General features: G+C 41.1%; 1 protein-coding gene across 1 annotated transcript; it reads right to left on the bottom strand.

Annotated features, from left to right (window-relative positions):
- Positions 1-520: 520 nt before the first annotated feature.
- On the bottom strand, positions 521-12165 carry LOC308400579 (galectin-9-like). The gene is made up of 8 exons (XM_080888364.1): positions 11989-12165; positions 9835-9923; positions 8176-8380; positions 7798-7917; positions 7488-7619; positions 5024-5112; positions 2161-2317; positions 521-1926 (listed from the first exon to the last, which is right to left on the bottom strand). Exons 1-8 carry the CDS (start codon positions 12022-12024, stop codon positions 1780-1782), a joined length of 975 nt encoding a protein of 324 aa, XP_080744490.1. The 5' UTR covers positions 12025-12165; the 3' UTR covers positions 521-1779.
- Between the last annotated feature and the right edge of the window lie 2429 nt (positions 12166-14594).

The following is a 14594-nucleotide window of genomic DNA, read 5'->3' as shown; positions in this document are numbered from 1 at the left end:
TGATGATGTGGGAATATTTTCTGGGCACCAGCTCAACATAATTTAAATGTCACAGCCCGCCTGTGTATTGTTGCTGATCATGTCGATCTCTTTCTGATGGCTGCTTCCTGCAGGATAATGGATCATGTCACAAAGATTAAATCATCTGAGTACAGCACTATGTTTAGGATACCAGTTTGAGATTATCTGTGACTATGTGTCACTTGTTATTTTTGTGTTTTAATGTTGTGCACCATGTAATGCTGGCATGACTGAATTTCTGTTGTGCTTGCATAGGATTAATAATGGTCTTGAATCTTGAATATATACATTATCTTCAAACTGCAGGCCATATAATGACATATCTCTGTATCAGTGTCTCATGACACTGATTTCAATTTACTAAAGCCTTATAGCACTCTCTGGTGGCCATGATGGAAGGTTACTATGTGGTTCCAGTTCCAGTACCTGTAAAGTCAGATTGTTGACAAAGAGACAAGATTATATTTATTCTTACATAAATTAACTCCAAAGCCCAAACTGTTGTGCTCATTGCAATCATTTATTTATTTTTATGCAGCACTTACATCACACATCAGCTTGTAATAAAAGAAATATTAAAGTTGAAAATATAAGTAAAAGCGATCTAATAACTGTCGGTGGAAACTCACATTATCAGGCTGTATTCAAACTCCCACCAAAAGTCTGCACTCCCAACAACATCAGAGTCTTAATGACGTGGCATCATGTGGATCAATACAATATCTAATGTTTTGACAGCCCTCAAAGCAGTGGGTTAGCCCACAAAGTGGCTTTAAAAAGCAGCCTGGTGGCTTGCATAAATACCATGACCTGGTATGTTGACAGATTTCTTTGTCCTTATTCATTAAAATATCAAGATGACAACAACAAAGCTTCATAATAAGACACCACCAACCTGTTGCTTACTGCGGTTATGTCGGTCTTATATGTACTCTATAGCTGGAATAAAGAAACTGACAGAGGCTCAGTATAGACCTTGCAGTGTTGGAAAAGTAACTGAAATAAGTTGGATATGGCTCAGGGAAACTGTCGAGCACAGTATTGAAAAATGGCAGCTTGCCAACAAACATCATAGAGATAAACATTAACATAAGCAGCAGTTCTTTTAGACAGAAAAGACCACCCTACATTTTCATGTGAAATGCAGTAAAGAATATTATAGAGATTGGCTAGTAATGATCTAAGTGCAGAATGATAAGAAGTAAAATATAAAAATTACAGTATGGGAAGAAAATCAACTACTCAGGCACCACCTGAGTTTAGTGGTGCAGCGGTTATTCATCCATTGTGGGTTAATTTGTGATTCGAAATTACCTATGGATGTGTTTGTCTAGCTTTCTGTGTCACCAGACCAATGACTGTAAAAGCTTCTGAACTCAACTAAGAAAATGATTGAACATGGGTCAAGTTTACAATACTGGTGACAAATCCAACTTCCAACTAGACAGTGTTACATTTGCTTAAAATGTTTACTCTTTTTTTGCCTTCATTGGACAGAATGTATGTGTGTAAATTAGGCGTCCCTGATAACCAATAATGGTTGTTTCTTTCAAGAGTGACCATGTTTCAGAAATATAGAGCATACAATATTATAGAATCAGGCGATTATAAAATGAATGCAGAGATGTTGATTATACTTTGTACATTATATAATCAAACTAAGCAGTTAGCACAAACTTCCAATTAATGGCTAATTACTGTGGCTATAGTTAGGGAAATGCTGCAAAATGCTGCCAACAGCAACAGGGTCCTGCATCTCTACACAATCACAGAGGTCAGGCTGATGTCACCGTCAATCTCCAGGGAGGTAACGGCATGCAGGGGGTTGAAACGATACTTGTAAGTATGGGTCTGCATCCCATTGGCCACAATTCGGAAGGAGTGAGCTTCACAACTTATAGTCAACTAAAAAGAAATAAAAGATCATTTTGTTAGTGAAATCAGTTTGTTTACAGTGAAACGTGCTAAAGATAGCACACTTAACATGAGACACAATAGAAACATAAGTTATATGGTACTCCGAGGTCAGATCACCTATAATTCTCCTTTATTTTATGTGAAGTCATGAATGAAAAGCAGTGTACCACAAAGCAATGTGACTTCTACTGAAACTTGTACAGTGTGTATGTTCAGTCGTACCGTGAAAGGCTGACCCCGGTGGAAAGGCATGGCACCACCACGCTCCTCGGAGCCCCACTGATCCCACTGCTTGGTATTTCGCACCACGACATTCTCATTGAAACGTGGGTTGTAATGCAGAGCGATGCCAGACTGGTGGCTAAGATTCACAGTGAACCTGTGACGAAACACAAAATAACGCAATACCAGTGACTAATTAATCAATCATTTCTTTTGTAATTTAAGTCTCTAATTATACAGACAGGACAGTTTGGTTACCAATTGGCTGGCAAAAAAAAAATTCTTATGTTTTTTTAAGTTTGTTTTTTCCTGGTAACAAGATTCAATTCAAGAGCAATGTTATGTTACTGTAGCTTTGGCAGATAATTTACATTTCAAACTGTTTTAGATGAAACATTTCAATGTGTATTTGATCACCTACAACCACAATTCTGGCTTCTGTACATTGGCTGTGTCCCTGTGTGGCACACAGATTACAATCAGTCTATTACAGATACTCCTGATGTCCACTCATTATGTGTATACACCTGTCCACAGAATCAATGTGTTCTATCCCAGCCTCTCTTCTACTGTGGGCAAGACCAAAGAGCTGTCAAAGGACATCAGGAACAAAACTGTAACATGCGCAAGGCTAGAATAGTCTACAAGACCATGAAGAATAAACTTGGTGAGAAGGTGACAACTGTTGGTGCACTTATTAAAAAATGGAAGAAATATAAAATGACCATCACTGCAAAATTTTGTCTCATTGAGAAGAGTGGTGGATCAGCCCATTGCTACACAAGAGGACCTTGGTAATGATCTGAAGGTAGCTGGGAGCGCAGCCACGAAATACACTTTTGGTAACACACTACACACTACTACTATATCAGAACAGGAGCACAGAGGATGCAGTCTCCATCGCACTGCACACTGTCCTCTCACACCTGGACAACAACAACACATACGCCAGAATGCTGTTTATAGACTTCAGTTCAGCGTTCAATACAATCCACCCCTCACAACTCATCAGGAAACTGACAGACCTGGGCATCAGTTCCCTCATCTGCAAATGGTTACTGGACTTCCTGACCAACCGCCCCCAACATGTCCGGCTGGATAACCGCTGCTCATCTACAATCACGATGAACACCGGTGTACCACAAGGCTGTGTGATGAGCCCTTTCCTCTACTCCCTCTTCACCCACGACTGCAGACCTGCTGATGGTTCCAACACCATCATTAAGTTTGCAGATGACACCACGGCGATTGGCCTCATCAGTGACAACGATGAGGCCGCCTACAGGGAGGAGGTGGATCGTCTGGCTGAGTGGTGCGACAGAAACAACCTGCTGCTTAACACCGAGAAGACCAAGGAGCTCATCGTGGACTACAGGCTGACCCACATCCACCCATCCACATTAAGGGGACGGCTGTGGAGCGTGTGAGCAGCTTCAAGTTCCTGGGAGTCCACATCTCCGAGGATCTCATCTGGACGACCAACTGCTCCAAGCTGGTCAAGAACGCTCACCAGCGCCTCTTCTTCTTGAGGACTCTGAGGAAGAACCACCTGTCCTCAGACATCCTGGTGAACTTCTATCGTTGCACCATCGAGAGCATCCTGACCAACCGTATAACAGTCTGGTACGGGAACTGCTCTACCTCGGACTGGAAGGCGTTGCAGAGGGTCGTGAAAACTTCCCAGCGCATCGCTGGAGCACCACTTCCTGGCATATGTATTGGACCGTCTTTAACTTGCCTGTGAACATTTTATTAATTCAAAGAAGGCTTGGAAGAAAGTGCTGTGGTCAGATGAAACCAAATTTGAGCTCTCTGGCATCAACTCGACCCACAATGCTTGGAGGAAGAGCAATGCTGACCCAAAGAACAGCATCCACAGTCAAGCATCGAGCCAATGGACAGGCCACATACTGCAAGATCTTGAATGAGAACCTCCTTCCTTCAGCCAAATGGGTTGTGAATGGGTCTTCTGGCATGGCCAACACAATGACCAAAACATACACCAAGGCAACAAAGGATGTTTCGTCATGTTAGTGGTCTAGCCAGTCACCAGACCTCCATCCTATAGAAAATGGTAAATGGACTGATTCTTATATAGCGCTTTTCTACTCTCCCAGAGTACTCAAAGCTCTCTATACAACATGTCTCATTCATCCAATCACACCCACTCAAGCAAGCACCTCTAAACTCAAGTGCAACTAATAAGCATTCACACACTCATCTGTGTGTGAATGCTTATTAGTTGCACTTGAGTTTAGACACATCAGAGGGCAATTTGGGGTTAGTATCTTGCCCAAGGACATTTGGCATACAGACTGTCCTCCAGTCTGTATGCCAAATGTCCTTCCAATCAGTAGCTGATCTGCTCTACCACCTGAGCCACAGCCACCCCTATAAAATCTGTGCACAATAATGAAGGCAAGTGGCACCCAAAAACCTAAAGGATAGTGAAAGGTTTTGTACATAGGAGTGGGTCAAAATCTGTGCTTTGTGTGTGCGCAAACCTGGTAACCAACTATAAGAAATATCTTACCACTATGCCTGCCAACAAGGGTTTCTCGACCAAGTACTAAGTCATGTCTTGCCTGGGGATAAAACTGATTTACTCAATGACATGCAAATGAACTTCTAACATTTATGTAATATGTTTTTTTCCCATATTTTTTGTTGATATTGTGCTCTTCTCCATTAAAATGAAGCCACCATAATTCATTTCTTTGGAAGGGATCAAATAATTATCTCCCTCACTGTATAGTTTAATTCTTAATTGTTTCACTTCACTACATAGTTATGATGTTTGCTGTTAAATTGATATATGCTAGTTTCAAAGTAAATAAAGCAACATCTGATCATGAAGTCTGACCTTGTGGCACTTGGGTATACAGTTCCCTGGATGGTGATGGTCCTGCCAGGTCTTAGTCCACCACTGATGGCAGACCTGTATGGAACCACCTGCACACAAGAAATATATATTATTTCAACAGAAAAACTGCAACTCTGACTACAGGTAGGTAAGATTTACCTTCTTAACATCCATCAGTTCACTAGTGACATCTTTAGGGTTAAAGGTAGGGTTAGGGACAATGTTTTAGCCACAAATAAATGAGCACATTTTTAGAAGCCAGAACGTTACCTTTCACAAAAGTCTCGTGCATCCATTTTAATACTACTACAAAGAAAATTCACAAAAAAAGAACAATATAGCATCTTTAGCAACACTAAAGAGTAAAACAGGGTGATTAAGCATTAGGTCTCTCTCTTGTAAGTCCCTGTCATTTAATTAATGATTTTTTATTAAATGATTTAATAATTGATCAACATATTTATTTATTTTGCCTTTCAGAAACCAGGTTGCAGCAGTTTGAATATGTTAAATTGAATAAATCAACACAGAGTCATACTAATTGTCAGCACATTTGAAGCAAAGGCAGAGGAGGAAGAGTAGCAGCAATCTTCCACTGCAGCTTATTAACCAACCATAGACAATACAGATTTTTAATTCATTTGAAATCCTAACTCTTAGCTTTGTACACCCGAACTGGAAAACGCGAAAACCTGTTTTATTTGTTGCTATCTAGACACCACCTGGTTCTTACTTGATTTTCTATCTGATTTCTAAGACTTTTTCTCTCATTTACTATAGACAGTGGGTGATTTTACTATCCTTGTTGGGAAAATCACCCACTGTCAGCCTCAACACTGATTCTATTACATTTAACAGTATTCACTGAAAAAATTATTTTGTCTGATAATTTCTTAATGACATTTAAATTTACAATAATGGATTACACACAGCATCCATACATCCATTTCCAAAGAGGCCCAGACCTCCCTCTGTCTATCCTCCTCCTCCATCTTATCTGGGGGAACACTCAGGCCAGCTGAGCAATATAATCTCTCCAGCATGTCCTGAGTCCTTAGGCCTCCTTCCGTGGGACACCTCACCCAGGAGCTGTTCAGGAGGCATCAAATTCAGATGCCCACCTCATTTGGTGCCTTTTGAAGTAGAAGACTTGCAGCTCTACTCTGAGCCCCTCTTGAATGGCTGTAGCTCAGGTGGTAGAGCAGTTCATCTACTAATTGGAATGGAAGGTTGGTGGTTTGATTCCTGGCTTCCCCTAGTCTCCATGCCAAATATCCTTGGGCAAGATACTAACCCCAAATTGCATACTCCATCGGCGTATGAATGTGTGTGAATGTTAGCTATAAAGCACTAACGAAAGATGTGAATGGGTGAATGCACAAGTTGTGTAAAGCGCTTTGAGTGCTCAGATGAGTAGAAAAGCGCTATATAAGAACCAGTCCATTTACCATCTCATGATGATGAGGTGCAGGTATGTTATTCGACAAGTGTATTTGTGCTTGCCTCACCATGAAGGCCTGGTACAGCATTCACATCTGTATAGGAATTTCTTTTACTTATGTATTAATCACATTATTTTATTGTATGATACCTTGGTGCCACTGAATTTTAACATGTCTGACACTCATACAGTAAGACAAATGGTGGGGGTGTAGTAAGGAAGTTGGGGGAAGCAGAGCACAGGAAGAGTCTTTTGTCTTTTCAAGGACTCTGGGAGGTAGCAAGGGAGTGTGAACCTGCCTTTTGTTCCTGAAGAAGGTATTTAACTGAGAGCCATGCTGGGCTCAGGGAGACTGCTGACCGTCTGTCCCGCGGTCATGTAGGCTCTCCACAAGCTTGGTTTTCTGTTCTTTGTGTGTTTGGATTAAAGAACGTTAGCTACCGCTCACCGCTCGTCTGCAGGCTTTATTTAAATGGAAAACTTCCACAACACATCACTGCAGACACCACCCCAATCTGTATGTCAGTCTTTTGCTCCTCTCTTCCCTCACTCGTAAGTAAGACGCTAATATGCTTAAACTCCTCCAATTGGGGCAGAAACTTGTCCCTGGCTCTGAGTGAGTGTTCCACCCTTTTCCATGGCCTCAGATTTGGAGATGCTAATTCTAACTTCTGCTGCTTCACATTCTGCTGAGAACCATTCCAGTGCGACCTGGAGGGCACCACCTTTGAAGCCAACAGAACCACATCATCTGCAAAAAGCAGAGATGAGATTCTGAGGCCATCAAAGTAGAATTAGTTGTTTGACTACCTCAGTAACCTCTCCCCCAGTGATGGGTTAGTCCCCCTCCTTGTCCCCAAACTGCTTTCTCTACAGAAGCCATGTCAGTGGGATTAAAAAGTATTACTTACACCGCCCAACTATATCCTTAGCTAAAGTCAACAAGCAGCACCCCCACCTCTAATGTACACTATGTAAGTAAAATACTGCTGTTACAAACTAGAACCTGACCACGATACTCACTGGTGTTACAGGAGGAAATCCAGGCTGTGCTGGGAATCCGGGCTGTGCTGGGAATCCGGGCTGTGCTGGGAATCCGGGCTGGGGTTGAAAGCCTAATTGTGGAGCAAACGCAGGCTGAGCAGGAAAAGCTGACTGTGCAGGAAATAAAATACAAAAAGAAACCACTTTGTTATCACTGTTCTATCATATTCTTGATTATTTATCAGGTTTAAGATTATTCAAACATGAGCACAAATACACAACCAACTATGCTGCTATATTACTTATGCATTTCAAATAAACAGCCAATAAATTGTGTAAACTTCCTCACCACAGGGTTCTGAAAAGCAATGGAAGAAATTTCCACTTTTCCACCCACTGAGATGGTGTCAACCTGGTGAAATGGCAGGCGATGTCTGTACTCCATAAAGTAGCAGCCATTGATGCTGAGCTGGTAATAGTACATATGGAATTAAATTTGTGTCTTATTGTCCAAACAGTAAAAACTATTTTTGCACAACAATAGATTTTAGAGAAAGAATCACAAAGAAGAGTATTTTAAGAAATTCTAGTTTTTTAAATAAAACTTTCAATACAATAAATAGATTTTTATGATATGAATGATCTGCTCTACACTTAAATAAACACACAAATACAGTAAAATGAAATGTCAACTGAGTAGATCATATTAAAATGTTTAGGAGTTGACCTGGTAGAAGTCCCGGGTGACAGCAATGACAAGAGTGAAAGAGGACCCAGCAGGAAATGGGGAATTGTACTTCCTCTCTTCAGTGCCCCAGCTCCCATTCTGGAAAGTGTTGGTCACCACATAATGCTGACTTTCATAGCGTGGGTTAATGTGGATAGCAATGTTCGCACCAGCCATGGAACCACACTGTAGATTCACATGGAACCTGTGAGTAAGAAAGTGAATAAGAAGGAATATATGGATGTATCATGTGATTATATTCACAGACAACTAATGAGTATAAGTTGTAATTTTTAAGTTTTTGGAGTTTTTAAATGACTGTGCTGAGTAAAGAACTAAAAATTAACAAAAACATTCCTTACAGTGGGGCAATGATCTACAGACATTCATTTCTTTGTAAGTTACAAAGAAATGAACAGTCTGTACTTTTTATTTTACTGGAGAGAAAGAGAATAAGATCTTAAGATGCAGGAAAAAAAACATAATACATTAATATGACCTAGTAAACCTTTTCTGCTTTTCTGTTCATCCAAACATGGCAGGTTAAGGTAATGCTAAAGAACCTAATTTTATTTTCATGTGAGCACAGCACTTTCTCCTGTGCCTTGTCAGATGTTGACTGGCCTTTCAACGGGGGGTCACCCAAGCCCCTGCATTGTGAGGTCTGTGGACAACAGCACAGTGGTCAGGCTAACCGCAGGGGGATAACAACACTTTCTCTTATTCAGAATCATGTATAATGATAGGTTGGTGACACATGTTTTTATCTTCCACATTCCTGCAGTCCCACACAAGGTCAAGGTGTGTGTAAAGTTTGACCTGACACACTGGTATGTTGTTTACGTTTGAGGAGCATTTAGTGCAACAGCACATATGTAACATTTATTTGGCACCCACTCCACCAGCTTTCCAGCTAGTCCCCCTTCTGTTGACTCACACTTCGCTATATATCAGGGAGAAACCTCATTAGTTGATTCTGTGCACCTGTTTGCCAACCTCCCTGCACTGCCCCTTGAGCTCACTGCACCACCCCTCCCCTGCAGCTGAGCCTGCCACGGTCTGCCAAGGTCGAAGCTGGGTCATGTTCACCCACACAAAATTCAGACATTAGAAGAGTCTTTTTTTTTTTTTTTTTTTAAACAGAGAGCCGACCCAGACTTCCTGTTTTGGGGTTCTCGACCCTGCATATCAGATCCATGCCTTTTTTAAAAAAAACCAAAAAAACACCTTGGCTCATGTGATGAGACACATGATTAATAGTGACCTCTTAAGTGGCTGTCCCTTAACACAGATGTGCAGCGGTCTGTATGGGCTATCAACTTTCAATGAAACAAACATATCTTTTCTCACACAGTAACTTCTTACTGTATTTACTTTTGTTGCTCCTGCCCCAGACACATCTGCCCATTGAGTGGACTGAACACTCTCACGTGGTTTTGGTGACTTAATTACTTCTGATTGGATCTTGTCAGTCCAGAACATTTTCATCTCATTTTTATTTATAGATGAAAGTGTTAATGTCCCCCTGCATTCGTTTTTATTTAGTTTCGTCTTGTTTTGTGCAAAAAAAAAAATAGTTGTTGACGAAAGCTTTGAAGAAAATTATGGGTTAACAAATAAAACACTTCTGCTGATAAATAAAGGAACAAGCAGACAGACCTGTCAGCCCCAGGTAGGACACGTCCACTGACAGTGATAGACTTCCCCTCCTGCAGACCACCTTGGATTGACCCAGTGAATGGGATTATCTAGAAAGAACATGGATAAACATCTAATTACTGGCTTTATATTTTGACTGCAAAATCTAATATGCTACAAAAATTAAATACATGAAGTTAGAATGCCACATAAACCAAAGAAACAGTGTCATTTTGTTACTGATCATTCTTTCTTTTCTTTCTAATGGATATATATCTACATATTTTGTAGCTACTTTGTTTCCTGAAGGTGCTCTTTGTATCACTTTCTTAACTTTTTAATATGTGTGTCTCTTCCTTCATGAATGTCTGTTTTTATGTTGGCAGCAGTTTAATAGAAGAAGAAAAGGCTGGCAAAATTGACATGAAAACTCACATCTAAGTTGGAAAAACACATATTTGTGAACTTTAATTTGTTCAGTTTTGAGAATATTTTGGTACACAAAGTTGCACAGTTGTTGATATCATACAAAGAAGAACACAAATTATTTGCTTCATTCTAAGGTTTTTTTATGGTGCAGATATATTTATTTCACAAATTCCAACTGGGCGATGGCTGTTTCTCGACTGGCGCTAGACTTCAGTGTACCATCAGAAGAGCTGAGATTGCGGGTTCCAATATACTCTGCATTGACTGATGCCCCCAGAACTCCAAACCAATGGAACGGGATATATGACTAAGTAACTTGTAAATGGTGAAAACATAATACCAACAACAAGTTGCTAAATGGTCGGACTATAGGCTTTATAAATATATATACATATCAGCATACACACACAGGAGGAAGTGATTGAAAAACATGAATTAGGCTAAACTCATTGGGGTGGGGAAAAGCAATAACACTCTATTTGAGCACTCAGTTATTCCTTATTACAAACTTCAGTCACACACACGCGCGCCAACAGGAAGCCTCCTCAACCTAAACATGGCAGACTTTAACCTAAAAATGCAGCCTGGTCCCAGTGTAAGGACCTCCAGGACCTCCACAGCAGCCAGCAGTTGGCACTCACATTAAAATAAATAAATAATACATTTAAAAAAATGTAGAGTCTAGAAAAGAAAGTGTTTTATCGTCTCTCCCTGGAAAAAAGATTTTCACCCCAACGACACCTTTACATAGATATACAAAGGACAACAATAATACATGTTATCAGCAGCATAATTATTATTATTAGTGTTATTATTATATATCTGGTCCCAATAAAAGTCCTGCTACTCATGATGTACTTAGAACCAAAGAAGGGGGAAAGGCCTCAAAAATGCAAAAGGATGTTGCTGCTGTAAACCACTTCCTGCTAAACTGTCATGCATGAATTGCAGCTTCACTATTATAATCTGATCTTATAGGAAGTGGAATATAGAAATAATGAATACCATTTTACACAAGAACATCAGAGAATAGCTGTGACTTTAATTATTGATCTTCTATTATTGATAGACTTTTACACACTATCTTTAGTTTAAGTTGTGTGACACCAGTTTTAAAGCCTGCAGTTAGTCTTAACCGCACTGTTTATTGCACTTGGTTTGTTTGTGCGTCGCAGATGTTTAAGCAAATGTATTTACTTCTGGGCCACTAAACATGTCCAAATATGAATTCTGTTCTGGCTCGATATTTTACACGCTATATCCGTATCGGAATAACGCAAGTTGTTCGGGTTGTTTTCGAACTTTCTTTTTGTTCATATTCTGCGCATCTGTTTCCCACCTAACCGCTGCACTGGAGCCAAAACTCGAGACGCCTCACGGACTCAAGCATCTGCATGTGTCTTTTCTTCCCTGAAAACCTCGAGGCCAAAGTTCACTTCAGTGTTTAGATTCAGGAAGCAGCAGTGTACACTTCCTCATTCACGCTGCTCGCAAGTGAACATTTTGGAAAGATCGGAAAGTTTTACAAAACAAAACTTTTATGATGCGCAAAAAACCCAAAACGTTTTACTCTCATGCGTATAACCAAGCCGACCAGCGAGGTCTAAAACTCGCACTGCCTGTTTGTGTTCGCTGCGTTCACCGGGCCTTGCGTAACGGACTAACGGAGCAGCCGTGAGAGAGGAGTATTCTTGCCGTCCGTGAAAGAGCGAAAAGTCTTAAGATGAACATATTTTATTCTCTTACCGGGTTGTAAAAAGGTGACTGCTGATAAAAAGCCATATCCCTGAACGGAAAGACGGAAGATTGTTGAGCTGTAGAGTGCTCTGAATTTCGCGAGGTAGCCCACCTTTAGGTTTCGTTTTTCCTATAATAGGCGGTATTTAAAGGTTTTTTGCAAGCTGCTTATTTGCTTATCCTGCCAGAGTCCCCCACCACCCCGCCCCTCTCTTCCTGGCGGTATTTAAATATGATGAATCGTATCCATTTCCCTCAGCATTGACATCCGGCTAACTGTAGACCATCAGACCTCAAACAAGACTCTACAACACACACATTCATACAGACAGCAGACAGACAAATTTTCAATAAAAAATAATTTCACTACACTGTAACTCCTGCAGCAACTTAAAGTTTAATGGCAGGCCATCTCCAAAGCTTTAACTTAATATGGAAAGAAAATAATGGCTCTGTATTATCACTGTGGGAATAATGATTTGGACTAGCACACACTTTTGTGCAATGATGCTTTCTTTACCACCACAGGTGTCAGGGCTCTGTGTGCGGGCAGGCGGAGAGGAGGATCCAAACGCAGGACTCAGACACTAACTTGAAACTCAAAGACCTCAGCTTTATTGCTGGTACGAAAGCAAAACATGAAGTGAACATGGACTATGGAGAACAGAAACACACAGGCATAATCTGATGATACGACGTGACACCGAGCATGGGAAAACACAGGGCTTAAATACACAGGGTAGTAATGAGGGAATGGGCAACAGAAGGGAGACACAGCTGGGGGAGATCAGGGCTAAAGAGACGGGGGAGCTAAGCTGCACACACCAACATAAGACAAAGACTTTCACAATAAGACAGGAAACAAGAAGTACTAAACCAGATGCAGACATGACACTGAGAGACAGACTAGACACTGAACAGAAACTGCAACACACATGAGAACCCAAAACCTAAGAACTGATCCCTCACCAAGAATAACAGAAACAGATCTATAATGATAATAATAAACAAAGCACCAGAACATCAGAAAACAATCCATAATGCAAAAATAAACCAAAACATAATAAACTCAAAATACTGGGTCCAACGGACCCAGAACCGTGACAGAACCCCCCCTCCAAGGGCTGGCTCCCGACAGCCCCAAACGAAAAAGCACAAAGCACCAGGCCAGGGTGGGCGGAGGGGGCCCAGGGGCCCGTTCTTCGTATCTCGCTAAGTAGGTTAGCTGGATGAGATTGTTGACGATTTCGCGTGATCTTGGATCGTTCGGTTCCCCGAAGCTCATCCGGGACTTGCTGCCATAGCAACAGAGCCATAAGCGTAAACCTGCTCGGGAGCAGGTTCACTTTATGTAAACAGGATTAGATCGCGGCCACGCAGGTATGTCCGCTTCATTTATACGAAAGCAACAGCGATATTCCACCACTGTTTCACCATAAATAAATAACATCAATGTAACTAAAGATAATGCAGCACCTGATCCATTTATTGATGTCACACAGATACATACAGGTCATTTCCTAAAAAAGGGAAATGTACTATTAACATTCTATTACATGTATGTGATTATTTCAGATGTAATTCATATTTCAGAGTAGTAATTGCAAATTACTTCGTGTAATCAAGATGGGAGACCACGGCTATAAAAGCGAAGGTGGATTTGGGAAGTCTGTCGCAGCCATGTCCTGTCCGTATACGCGAGCAGCCCATTGCGGAAGGTGCAAGATTGATAAGGAGAGTCCTCAGAATTCAGCGTATATTGCGGGATAGACAGGATCCTTTAGCTCAGCGCGACAGTGTGCTCATAGAGAGATATCGATATTCCCGTGAGGGTATTATTTACTTAACCAACTTGTTGACGAGGGGGTGCAGGACCACCACCTGTCTTTGTTTGCTCTGCCCTTTTCTTGGTTGCTGTTATAAACAAACAAACAGATTATTTCAGGCTCTCTTTCCAAGAGACGAAAAGCAATATAAGTGATAAATATTACCATTCTGTAGAATATTCTTATATTTCACTTTTACTTGTTCCCATGTTCTAGTGGGTCCTGTTGTGGCTCTAATGTGTAAGGGGATATAATATAACATAATATAATATAATGTAATATAATATTGGTTAATATAGTGTAATATAATAAATCTACCCTACCGCCTACTGGTGTTGGCCAGAGGGGCCGATGGCGCGATATGGCAGCCTGGCTTCTGTCAGTCTGCCCCAGGGCAGCTGTGGCTACAACCGTAGCTGCCTCCACCAGTGTGTGAATGTGAGAGTGACTGAATAGTGGCATTGTAAAGCGCTTTGGGTGCCTTGAAAAGCGCTATATAAATCCACTCCATTATTATTGTTATTATTAAATTACTTACGAGTTTAATTTGTCAGCAACTTTCTGCCAGCCCTCTCTCCTTGCTTTTGCAGCCTTTGCAGTGTTCCCTTGCGTTTTAATTAAACTCTGAAACTCCTGAAATCCCTCACTCAAGAGTTCTTGCTCTGCTGCCGAAAAATACCGAGCCGAGCGCGCTCCTTCGACATTTTCGCCGACCAATCAGAGGGTTGCCGATCAATGTTTCTACTATCGATGCGTAGCCCCTTTTACGACACCCAGTGATCTCACATT

The sequence above is a fragment of the Rhamphochromis sp. 'chilingali' genome (assembly GCF_963969265.1).
Source record: "Rhamphochromis sp. 'chilingali' genome assembly, chromosome: 8".
NCBI classification, from domain to species: Eukaryota; Metazoa; Chordata; class Actinopteri; order Cichliformes; family Cichlidae; genus Rhamphochromis; species Rhamphochromis sp. 'chilingali'.
This window is presented reverse-complemented; position numbering and strand designations above follow the sequence as displayed.

Excerpts from the sequence above, each read along its gene's own strand:
- LOC308400579 (XM_080888364.1), bottom strand. The coding sequence starts at position 12,024 with ATGGCTTTTTATCAGCAGTCACCTTTTTACAACCCG. Across the intron at positions 9,924-11,988 it reads AGTCACCTTTTTACAACCCG|ATAATCCCATTCACTGGGTC; the intron begins GTAAGAGAATAA and ends TGTTCTTTCTAG. Across the intron at positions 8,381-9,834 it reads GTCCTACCTGGGGCTGACAG|GTTCCATGTGAATCTACAGT; the intron begins GTCTGTCTGCTT and ends TCTTACTCACAG.